The 12,966-nt window shown below is 43.0% G+C and overlaps 1 protein-coding gene across 2 annotated transcripts; it reads left to right on the forward strand.

Moving 5' to 3' along the window:
- The first annotated feature begins 267 nt into the window (after positions 1 to 267).
- On the forward strand, positions 268 to 4,480 carry LOC127346803 (aspartic proteinase). 2 transcript variants are annotated; one of them, XM_051373066.2, is made up of 12 exons: positions 268 to 425; positions 1,104 to 1,465; positions 1,572 to 1,632; positions 1,729 to 1,823; positions 1,910 to 2,022; positions 2,123 to 2,396; positions 2,617 to 2,730; positions 2,825 to 2,889; positions 3,007 to 3,148; positions 3,251 to 3,370; positions 3,879 to 3,967; positions 4,051 to 4,480. In XM_051373066.2, exons 2-12 carry the CDS (start codon positions 1,124 to 1,126, stop codon positions 4,133 to 4,135), a joined length of 1,500 nt encoding a protein of 499 aa, XP_051229026.1. In that variant the 5' UTR covers positions 268 to 425; positions 1,104 to 1,123; the 3' UTR covers positions 4,136 to 4,480. The 2 variants fall into 2 exon arrangements, with proteins under 2 accessions (XP_051229026.1, XP_051229031.1); XM_051373071.2 differs by having other exon boundaries at positions 278 to 425; positions 1,113 to 1,465.
- The last annotated feature ends 8,486 nt before the right edge of the window (positions 4,481 to 12,966 follow it).

Consider the following 12,966-nt stretch of genomic DNA (forward strand, 5'->3'; position numbering starts at 1 on the left):
CACCAAGCCGTCCAAGAGGCCCACAACACCCCACCTAGTTGAACAGAGATACTGGTACCAGAATAGAATAGTGGAGGCGTGGAGCACGCTGCCACTCTCGCCCTTCAATTCTTCTCTCCACCTCCCGTCCTGTCCATTCGTCTCACCCTCACCCTCTTTACCCACCGACACGTGGGCCCCTTACGCGGGCAGGCCCCACGCGCGAGCGACACGTAGCGCGATACTGCGCGAGCTTTTATGAATTCAGCTGCCTCCATGGAGAAAATGAGAGAATCAGAGAAGATGCCGCGCACACTCTCTCTCATTTGATTGGCGGGTGGCTCTCCTCCTCTCTCTATTTCTTCTCCCCTCCCTCCTTGACTTCGCCGCCGTCTCACTCACAACCACCATCCGCTCTGCTCTCTGGGAGTGGTGAAGCAAGCGAGGTAAGGGATCGATTCACCGATTAACTTGCTATATGCCTGCTTAATCAAGTGTTACTCCTGGTTAGCCGTACTAGCTAGTATCTTGCTTGTTGGTCGATTCATATCATGCGTGCTTGTGGTCATCGCCTATCAGTAGGTAGGTTCCCACCTATTTTAAAGCTTCTTATTTGGTGTGTTTGTGTTGACTGATTTTAATTTGGTTTGGTTCGGTGCTTGTCCTGATTCCTGAATCCTGATATGCTGCTAAGGTTTCTGATTAGACTGAATAACCTGCCCCCACCTTCTCCCTTTCATGTGTGTGGAGAAAACTACTTGCTACCTTGCTGTGAGTTGCTCATGAGTTGTGCTGCTTCTACTGCGTACACAATACATGTAAACCTGATGATGTACACACAGTTTCTTTTTGTTTTTCAACAAAATAGCATCACTCTGCTGCGTATGTTCATATATTTTTTAGTTTGTAAAGTTTTTTTTTTGTTGAGATATTTGGTTAGCAAATATATACAGCCTAGGAGCTTTCCTGACATGGGCCTGGAGATATTTAGGCAAGTCTGAGGTTCTGCCAGAGTTGTATAATCTGCTATCATTTGGATGACTTCGAAATGGACGCTAACATAGTTTGACTTCAGCATATGTTATCCTAGTTGGCTAATCGAGGCTCACATTTTTTGCCCTCAGTTCTTTAAGTTTCTGAAACCATGGGGCGGAGGCATCTTTTCTTGGTGGCCACTTGTCTGTGGGCTCTCTCATGCGCGGCGCTGCTCGATGCTTCCTCGCAAGACGGGCTGCTGAGGATCAACCTGAACAAGAAGACTTTGAGCTATGAATCTCTGACTGAAGCAAAGTTAGCCAGGCAGAAGGACAGCCGTCGGCTGCTGAAGACCGGTGGCTCGGACAGCGACATCGTGCCGCTTGTCGACTACCTCAACACCCAGTACTTTGGTGTGATCGGCCTCGGCACGCCGCCGCAGAACTTCACCGTCATATTCGACACCGGGAGCTCCAACCTCTGGGTTCCCTCATCGAAGTGCTATTTCTCGGTCAGTCTTCTTGGTTGACAAGTTTACCATATCCATGTGTTTTAAGCTGTTTCAGCCTTGCACATTATGGGATTTTGATCTTTGATGTGAATTGAATATGCTGCAGATAGCGTGTTACCTCCACCCCAAGTACAAATCGAGCAAATCAAGCACTTATAAAGCCGATGGTATGGTTTGCCTTTTTGAAATCGCGGTCTCATGTTTGTGCTATTCATGATTATTATTGCTGAATGTCAGCTCTGTTGTCTATTCAAACTATTCAGGAGAGACTTGCCAAATTTCATATGGTTCTGGCGCAATCTCTGGATTTTTCAGCAATGATAATGTGTTGGTCGGGGACCTTGTGGTGAAAAACCAGGTAAATTAGGAATTGTGTATAATCATTCCTCATGCTACCCTTCACGTATTGCATTTCTAATACTGCAATTTCTTTGCCCATTTCAGAAATTCATTGAGACGACGCGTGAATCAAGTGTTAGCTTTATCGTCGGGAAGTTTGATGGCATCCTTGGCCTTGGCTACCCCGACATCTCAGTTGGGGAAGCCCCTCCAGTATGGTACGTTTTAGAGTTATTTAAACCGCTTGTATACAATCACATGATCCGCATTTCCAGGTTACTAACTGAACATTGATTTCTATCTTGTGTGCAACAACAGGCTGAGCATGCAAGAGCAGAAACTGCTTGCTGACGACGTCTTCTCATTTTGGCTTAACCGGGATTCTGATGCATCTTCTGGTGGCGAGCTCGTCTTTGGTGGCATGGACCCGAATCACTACAAGGGAAACCATACCTATGTCCCTGTGAGCAGCAAAGGTTACTGGCAATTTAACATGGGTGATCTCTTGATTGATGGTCACTCCACAGGCTTCTGTGCCAATGGCTGTGCTGCTATTGTGGACTCCGGGACTTCCCTGCTGGCTGGACCAACTGTATGTATTGATATCTTGAAACTAATGGTCCATATATTTCTTTTGTCTTTGTTCTATATTTATATGATCATGTTTACTGGACACACAATCATTGCTAAGCTGGAGTTAGTAATCACTAGATTAATTACTTTGAATGGAGCTGAATGCTAGATAGTGCATGGTATCTTACTTATATCAATATGGCATGACTAAGTTGTTGCCTATGTTGTGCTGTTTGCAGGCTATAATTACTCAGGTGAACCAGGCAATTGGAGCTGAGGGAATTATCAGCACAGAATGTAAAGAAGTGGTGAGCCAGTACGGAGAGATGATCCTCGAGTTGTTAGTAGCACAGGTTTGCCTGTTACTCCATTCTTCACATTTTTTTCTTTCAAACTTCGAACAGTGGGATATATTTCCTGAGATGATTTTGTTCTATGTTTGAGCAGACACAGCCACAGAAAGTATGCAGTCAGGTCGGTCTGTGTTTGTTTGATGGTACTCACTCTGTCAGGTTTGTTCATTATGCCGTAACCGTTGTGAATGTACATGAATTAAACTGCTCCTTAAATACTAGTATTATTAAAGTCCTTTCATGATGGGGTAATTTTTATTTCATTACCTTCGGCAGTAATGGAATCGAATCTGTTGTTGGTCAAGAAAATGTTGGTGCGGATCTTATGTGCACAGCTTGTGAGATGGCTGTTGTGTGGATAGAGAACCAGCTGCGCGAAAACAAAACACAGGAGCTGATATTGCAATATGTTAACCAGGTTACTGCCTTTATGATTGGCCTTGATCTTTATCATCTTCTTCTGTAAAGTAATTGTTAAAAATAAGTAACTGCTGACAAGAATATTTTCGTTTCATTCCAGCTGTGTGAGCGCCTACCGAGCCCTAATGGAGAGTCAACAGTCAGCTGCCATGAGATATCTACAATGCCGAATCTTGCTTTCACCATCGCAAACAAGACTTTCGTGCTAACGCCAGAGCAGGTGTTTTTTAAGTGTCTTTCAGCCCATTTCCCAACTTTAATAACCATCATTTTCACCATGCATTGTCTTAATTTGGTGAACAACCAATATGCTTTACCACATGATTGATTTGCTGGGCGTACGGTGAACAAGTTATAAGCGAGCTCGCACATTAGTGTAGTTCATGTTGTATTTTTAAACCTTGATATTGGTGTACACAAATTTCCTAAGAATCGTGTACCTTTAGAGTGAGGCATATCATCGTCGATATATACAGACAAAAGGTTGAATAAAAACTGTTCGTAAAATATAAACTCTTTGATTGAGATTTAGGATGAGATGATTAGTGCATGGCATGCAATTGGCTTTTTTGGAAGGAAAACTCCATTGAATTTTCTGTTTGTTCGTTTCTGTTCTATTCTGATCCACAAAAAGTTTCAGACACTCTGAAGTTCAGTACAATCTGTATTCACCCTCCACATGACCACATATCCATACATATTTACACCATGCCAAACTTGTGTTGCAGTATATTGTGAAATTGGAGCAATCAGGGCAAACCGTCTGCATCAGTGGGTTCATGGCGTTCGACATACCACCACCACAGGGTCCTCTCTGGTATGCATCATAACGTTTTACACTACCACCTAGTTCCGTATAGTTTGCCTCTTCTCATATACAATTTCACACAACCCTTGCAGGATTCTTGGGGATGTGTTCATGGGCGCTTACCACACCGTGTTTGACTTCGGTAAAGACAGGATCGGGTTCGCAACATCAGCATGAGGACTCAAGATCGGTGTGATGTCGCTAAAATATCCACGTATCCTAGAATAGTTTGGGTATCCACGACCCGAGCCCTGCTGTAAACTGTTGATTGATAAAATTCTGAAACAAAAGAGAGAACCTTTTATTTCTTTCTTAGACAAAGAATAAATTGATAGCTAATCTCTGAGGAAAGTATGTTTGAATCCATTATGGTTATTGTTGTAAAATGAAGATTGGAGCGTATGCATGTATAGCGAGAACTGAGATGAAAATATCAAACACATGGTTTGTAAAAATATATCTGTATTCTTGAACAGAGGAATATGTATAACAATCAATGCAATAATATGCTGCTTCTCTCAAGAGCTTTTCTTCCTCGTTTATTAATATTTCGGGCTTGTTTGATTCAAAGGAACTTCATAGGATTCTTGTAGGAATTTATCCTATAGGAATTTTTCCTTTGCTAGTGGTTTGATTCATAGGATTAGTTCCTATAGGAATTTTTCCCATAGGAATCTTTGTACTACTTCCTATAGGAATTCTAACATCCACTCCAAGCTTTTTTTACAATTCCTTTGGTTGAATCAAACAAAGTTTGGTACAAACCAAATCCTATAGGATTGGAATGTACATGACATATCAATCCTATACTTTCCATATTCCTATGTCTTTCCTACCCTACAAATCAAACAAGTCCTTCGTATTGTATTGTGATGTAAGTTACTCTGTTGACATGTGTGAGAACTGTAAAGAATAACCGAAGTGGGTAATTATCGAACTACTTCAAGTGTGAAAATCTTTTTTCATGTGGTTATGTCTTCGGCAGTGCATTCTCACAGATGATCTGCTTGAGCTGCAGGCTCGACCATGGCGAATGCTGCACCCTTTGTGAGGAGGAACAAAAGACGGCTATTCATTTGATTATTCACAGTATCCACCGTTTCTGAAAAATGTAATGCGGTGTGCAAGTACCAAAAGAGAACTCCCTACAGAAAAATGCTTAATTAGTTTGTTTTTATGCGGCGCAAGTAAAGCTTTTTAGGGAGGGAATAACATTTGTCGTGTAATAAAAATAGTATTTGCGGACAAAGTCTTGTTAGGTTGATCTCCACCACGTACGAGCCCAACGGCTCGACGTGCCTTTGACCGCGCCCTGATCGGGGGCGCCCAACCGTTCGCTGGTTGGTGGGCCCTATCGCCTGTGCTATATATAGAGTGGTGGGGGCGGTGGCAAAGATCACGAGGTTGACCGAAGTGCCACTCGCCCCACCAGGATACCTACCGATCTAGGTTCTTGCACAGAGCGACGGGAAGCACCACCACCACCTCGCCCACGCACCGCCGTCGTCGCCATGTCTCTACACCGGTGGGCTCGTCTTCCTCCAAGTGAAAGGTAAACGCCCACGGTACCATCTATCCCGGCATAGGATCTACACCTAGATCATCTAGGTTTTAACATTGGTATCAGAGCACTGTTAGATCGTAGATCCTCATGTTTTCGGGTAAAGTTAATAGAAACCCTCGGTTCTGTTAGGAATTTGGTAGGGTTGCTGTCGGGATCTAGGGTTTCTATTAACTTTACCCGAAAAACATAAGAAAAACAAAGCAACAATCCTTGCAGATCTAGGGTTTCGGGGATGCACTAGGGTGATTACTACGGTTTACCTTTTGATTTCTTTTCTACCCATAAAAACACGAGATCTGCACACTAGCACTGGCTCTGATACCTGGGCCGCGCGAGCACGAGCAGCACACGGGCGGCGCCGGCGCAACAGAGACAGAGAGGGGCTGGTGCGTTTTAGGGTTAGGGTTGCAGGGCGGGCGGCGGTTTCGGCCGCCTTTATACCGACCGAGGACGGCGCCGGACCGTCGGATCAGATCCGACGTCCAGGAGTGAGCCGGGCGCAAGGAGGCCAAAGGCAGGCCGTGGGCTGCGGTCGGGCCATGGGTCGCGCACTAACAGGCCTCGAAGCGACGCGCCCGAGCGGCGCGTAAGTGTTTTCCGCAAGCGTGGGCTGTGGGCCATGCAGTGTTTCGGGCCCGGCACAGTTTTTTAACAGTTTTTTGCTGTTTATTAATTACAGAGGCAGTTTTAGACTTTTTAGGTCAGTTTGGGCCTATTTTTTGCATGTTTTTTTTCCTAACAAATAGAACCAACGAGATATTTGTTTTAGGAAATAAAAAGTACCAGTAATGTCTCTGAAAAGTTGAAAAGTTGAAAAGTTAATAGTTTAAAGTTAAAGTTTCCGCTGCAAATAGTAAAAGAAGCATTTTTTGTCAACATTTTTTCTGAGCAAATTGAACCAACGAGATATTTGCTTTAGGAAATAAAAAGTAACAGAGATGCTTCTGAAAGTTTTAAAGTTTAAAGGAATTCAAAGTTTCCGCTGCAAATAGTTAAAGATGCATTTTAATGCAAAAGTGATAATCAAAATTTTAAAGAAATGATTAAAGTGATTATTGTGATAAATATGGTTATGTTATTTTTGGACCAACGTTATTAATGACACGATCATGTTTTGTTGCAATAAGAGGTGCATTTATCTCTATTTCTGCCCAACGGTGATTTAGATATAATTGCACAAACAGTTGTATGTTCTAATTTTGACCAACGTTGGATTATTGCATACAATTGTTGTTATGATCTCATTTCATTGTGGTTAAAAGGAGGGTACTACTTGATAAGTTGCATCAAAGATGTTCCAACCCTCAAAGGTGACAACTACACTGAATGGAGAAAAGAAGGTCGATTTGTGCTGAGGTGGACTGGGTTCCCACAGCCGGTCAGACCAAAAGATCCAGTCAGAAATGACAAGGATGATGATGCTGCATGGCAGTATAAAAGGTGGCTAAGTGCCATTTATAAAGAATACAATTGAGAACGCTATTGTGAGCTCAATTGCAGAGTGTGCTTCCGTAAGGGAGTATCTTGAAAGAATAAAGAGCCAGTTCACTGGTTCTTCAAAGATATGTGCAACCCAGCTGCTGAAACAACTGGTGACAGAAAAGTACACATGGACATAAAGGACATGGCAAGTGTGTCATATGTTGTAATAATGCTTATGTGGTGTTGTCTGTGTGTAATGTGAGTGAAAGAATATTGTCCGCGTCGGACAAAGAACAAAAGAAAAGAAAAAAAACTGATGAATCATCGAAATTATGGCACTGTCACTTAGGCCATATTTCGAGGGGGAGAATAGAAAGACTCGTTAAAATGATATTCTTCCTCCATTAGAATTCTCAGACATAGAATAGTGCATCGATTGCATTAAAGAAAAATTTGTAAAGCAAATTAAAAATGGTGCAAATCGAAGCACAGCAACACTAGAAATAATTCACACCGATATATGTGGAGCATTTCCTGTGAAAAGCGTAGATGGCTATGATTCGTTCATAACATTCACGGATGATTACTCCCTATATGGTTATATTTATCCAATAAAAGAAAGAACAGAATTGTTGGATAAATTCAAAATATTCAAAGCTGAAGTTGAAAATCAGCATGATAAAAGAATAAAGATAGTCAGGTCTGATCGTGGAGGGGAGTACTACGGTCGACATACTCCATATGGCCAAGTTCCTGGACCTTTTGCAAGGTTCCTACAGGAGACTGGAATAGTCGCCCAGTACTCGATGCCGGTCGAACCTCAGCAGAATGGGGTAGCTGAAAGGCGCAACCGTACCCTTATGGATATGGTGCGCAGTATGATGAGCTATTCCAACCTACCATTGGGATTGTGGATTGAGGCGTTAAAAACCGCTATTCACATTCTAAACAGAGTACCAAGCAAATTGGTGCCCAAAACGCCGTATGAGCTATGGACAGGGAGAGTGCCTTCTCTAAACCACCTGAAAGTGTGGGGGAGCCCTGCTGAGGCCAAAGTATTTAATCCAAACATCGCAAAGTTAGATACCAAAAAACAGTCAGCTGCCATTTTATTGGCTATCCTGAAAAGTCAAAAGGTTATCGTTTCTACTGCCCAGAGAAATACACAAAGTTTGTGGAAACGAGACATGGTGTCTTCTTAGAGGACGAAATGATGAGGGGGAGCATGGTAGCTCGGAAAATTGATCTTGAGGAGAAGAGGGTGCATGCACCTAATCTGATGACTCAGGAGCCACTTTTTGCGCTACCATGTGCACCTGTACCGACGATCCCTGCGATTGTGGTGCAAGCGCCTGTTGTAACTCCACCCATGACAACGATGAGTGAAAATTCGGAACCTGTCCGTCAGGAGCCGAATGAACCATTTGTTGAGCATGAAAGGGAGCAACAACAGCCACCTCTAGAGGCAAAGGGATTTACACAAAGAGAAGGGATAGTTTACAATGAGACATTTTCTCCGGTCTCATGTAAGGATTCCTTCAGAATCATCATGGCACTAGTTGCACATTTTGATTTAAAGTTGCATCAAATGGATGTAAAGACGGCATTTCTAAACGGGGATTTAGAAGAAAATGTCTACATGAAACAACTCAAGGGTTTTATCATGGAAGGCAAGGAAGAAATGGGATGCCGCCTAAAGAAATCCATTTATGGATTAAAGCAAGCCTCCAGACAGTGGTATCTAAAGTTTAATGAAACAATCAAGAGATTTGGATTTAAAGAAAATATTAAGGACAATTGCGTTTATGCAAAGTTTAAAAGTGGGAAATATATTTTCCTAATCTTGTATGTGGATGATATTCTGCTTGCCAGCAGTGATGTTAGTCTACTGCAAGAGACAAAGAAGTTCTTGTCCTCAAATTTTGATATGAAAGATCTTGGTGAATCATCATATGTTTTGGGCATAGAAATTCACCGAGATAGGAACAATGGAGTATTAGAACTATCGCAAAAGTCTTATTTAGAAAAGATTCTAAGTAAGTATAATATGCATAAGTGCAGTGCCACACCTGCCCCTATAGTCAAGGGCGACAGTTTTGGGAAATATCAAAGTCCCCAAAATCAATACGAGCTCGATCAAATGAAAGCGATTCCATATGCTTCGGCTATTGGAAGCCTACAGTATGCACAAGTGTGCACTCGCCCTGACTTAGAATTTATCACCGAAGTACTCGGTAGATATCAAGAAAATCCAGGTTATGAACACTGGAAAATGGTAAAGAAGGCATTGCGTTATGTGAAAGGCACAAAGAACTACATGCTAACATACAGAAGATCTGATTCCCTAGAGATACGAGGGTATTCAGATGCAGATTTTGCGGGGGATAAAGATCATAGAAAATCCACATCTGGATATGTATTCACCCTCGTAGGGGGGGCTATTTCGTGGAGAAGCTCCAAACAGACGATAGTTGCATCATCCACGATGTATGCATAATTTATAGCATGTTATTGTTGGAGATATGCCCAAGAGGCAATAATAAAAGTGATTATTATATATCTTTATGTTTATGATAAATGTTTATATATCATGCTATAATTGTATTAACCGAAACATTAGTACATGTGTGATATGTAGACAACAAGAAGTCCCTAGTATGCCTCTTAAACTAGCTTGTTGATTAATGGATGATTAGTTTCATAATCATGAACATTGGATGTTATTAATAACAAGGTTATATCATTATATGAATGATGTAATGGACACACCCAATTAAGCGTAGCATAAAATCTCGTCATTAAGTTATTTGCTATAAGCTTTCGATACATAGTTACCTAGTCCTTATGACCATGAGATCATGTAAATCACTTATACCGAAAAGGTACTTTGATTACACCAAACGCCACTGCGTAAATGGGTGGTTATAAAGGTGGGATTAAGTATCCGGAAAGTATGAGTTGAGGCATATGGATCAACAGTGGGATTTGTCCATCCCGATGACGGATAGATATACTCTGGGCCCTCTCGGTGGAATGTCGTCTAAATGTCTTGCAAGCATATGAATAAGTTCATAAGAGACCACATACCACGGTACGAGTAAAGAGTACTTGTCAGGAGACGAGGTTGAACAAGGTATAGAGTGATACCGAAGATCAAACCTCGGACAAGTAAAATATCGCGTGACAAAGGGAATTGGTATTGTATGTGAATGGTTCATTCGATCACTAAAGTCATCGTTGAATATGTGGGAGCCATTATGGATCTCCAGATCCCGCTATTGGTTATTGGTCGGAGTGAGTACTCAACCATGTCCGCATAGTTTGCGAACCGTAGGGTGACACACTTAAAGTTGGATGTTGAAATGGTAGAACTTGAATATGGAATGGAGTTCGAATATTTGTTCGGAGTCCCGGATGAGATCCCGGACATCACGAGGAGTTCCGGAATGGTCCGGAGAATAAGATTCATATATAGGATGTCATTTTATGTGAATTAAAATGATGCAGAAGGTTCTATGGAAGGTTCTAGAAGGTTCTAGAAAAGTCCGGAAGAAACCACCAAGGAAGGTGGAGTCCCGGAGGGACTCCACCTCCATGGCCGGCCAACCCTAGTGGGGGAGGAGTCCCAAGTGGACTCCCCCTATGGGGGCCGGCCACCCCCCACATGGAAGGGGGGAATCCCACCCAAGTGGGATTCCCACCTTGGGTAGGTTTCCCTATCACATGGAAGGTTTTGGTTTCGGGTCTTATTCGGAGACTTGTAGTCCAACACTTGGGGCTTCCACCTATATAATGAGGGGCCAAGGGGAGGGGGCCGGCCACCCCAAGACCACAACCTGGCCGCCCCCCTTGAGTGGCCGGCCACCCCTCCCAAACCCTAGCCGCCCCCCTCTCCTCCATAGCTCTCGCGTGCTTTAGCGAAGCTCCGCCGGAGTTCTCCACCGCCACCGACACCACGCCGTCGTGCTGTCGGATTCAAGAGGAGCTACTACTTCCGCTGCCTGCTGGAACGGGAGGTGGACGTCGTCTTCATCAACAACCGAACATGTGACCGAGTACGGAGGTGCTGCCCGTTCGTGGCGCCGTGATCAAGATCTTCTACGCGCTTTTGCAAGCGGCAAGTGAACGTCTACCGCAGCAACAAGAGCCTCATCTTGTAGGCTTTGGAATCTCTTCAAGGGTGAGACTCGATAATCCCCTCGTTGCTACCGTCTTCTAGATTGCATCTTGGCTTGGATTTCGTGTTCGCGGTAGGAAATTTTTTGTTTTCTATGCAACGTTATCCTACAGTGGTATCAGAGCCGTGTCTATGCATAGATGGTTGCACGAGTAGAACACAATGGTTTTGTGGGCGTTGATGCTCTTGTTATCTTTAGTTGAGTACTTTGCATCTTTATGGCATAGTGGGATGAAGCGGCTCAGACTAACTTTACATGACCGCGTTCATGAGACTTGTTCCTCGTTCGACATGCAACTTGTATTGCATAAGAGGCTTTGCGGGTGTCTGTCTCTCCTACTATAGTAAAGATTCAATTTACTCTTCTATTGACAACACTAGTATCACCGTTGTGGTTCATGTTCGTAGGTAGATTGGATCTCACTCGAAAACCCTAAACCACGTAAAATATGCAAACCAAATTAGAGAACGTCTAACTTGTTTTTGCAGGGTTTGGTGATGTGATATGGCCATAATGTGATGATGACTATGTATGAGATGATCATTATTGTATTGTGGCAACCGGCAGGAGCCTTATGGTTGTCTTTAAATTTCATGTTGAGTAGTATTTCAAAGTAGTTGTAATAGTTGCTACATGGAGGACAATCATGAAGACGGCGCCATTGACCTTGACGCTACGCCGACGATGATGAAGATCATGCCCGAAGATGATGGAGATCATGACCGTGCTTTGGAGATGAAGATCAAAGGCACAAAGACAAAAGGGCCATATCATATCACATATGAACTGCATGTGATGTTAATCCTTTTATGCATCTTATTTTGCTTAGATCGCGACGGTAGCATTATAAGATGATCTCTCACTAAAATCTCAAGATAATAAAGTGTTCATCCTTAGTAGCACCGTTGCCAAGACTTGTCGTTTCGAAGCATCTCGTGATGATCGGGTGTGATAGAATCAACAAGTGCATACAACGGGTGCAAGCCAGTTTTGCACATGCGGATACTAAGGTGGCCTTGACGAGCCTAGCATGTACAGACATGGTCTCGGAACACGTGATACTGAAAGGTAGAGCATGAATCATATGATTGATATGATGAACACTTTGAGTGTTCGCCATTGAAGTTACATCTTGTCTCGTGATGATCGGACTTGGTGTGGTGGATTTGGTTCGTGTGATCACTAAGACAATGCGAGGGATATTGTTTTGAGTGGGAGTTCACCTAGTTTTTAATTATATTGAATTAGAATTTGAACTCAATTTGTCATAAACATTAGTCTAAACTATTGCAAATATGTTGTAGATATGGCGTCCTCAATCAATTTTAACCAGTTCCTAGAGAAAGAAAAGCTTAAGAGCAACGGTAGCAACTTCACCGACTGGTTCCGTCATGTGAGGATCTTCCTCAATGGCGGAAATCTGCAATATGTGCTTGATGCACCGCTAGGTGACCCTCCTGCAGAAACTGAAACCGATGAAGTAAAGAATGTTTACGCAACTCGGAAAACTCGGTACTCTCAAGTTCAGTGTGCCATCTTATGCAGTCTGGAAGCCGATCTTCAAAAACGTTTTGAGCACCACGATCCACATGAGTTAATCAATGAGTTGAAGACTATATTTGAGACTCATGCGGCCGTGGAATGCTATGAAGCATCGAAACACTTCTTCAGCTGCATGATGGAAGAAGGCAGCTCCGTTAGTGAGCACATGCTCGCCATGACCGGGCATGCGAAGAAACTCAGTGACTTGGGAATAGTGATTCCTAACAGACTGGGGATTAATCGTGTCCTTCAATCACTGCCACCTAGTTACAAGAACTTTGTGATGAATTACAATATGCAGA

Source organism: Lolium perenne, chromosome 1, assembly GCF_019359855.2.
Source record: "Lolium perenne isolate Kyuss_39 chromosome 1, Kyuss_2.0, whole genome shotgun sequence".
Classification (NCBI taxonomy): Eukaryota; Viridiplantae; Streptophyta; class Magnoliopsida; order Poales; family Poaceae; genus Lolium; species Lolium perenne.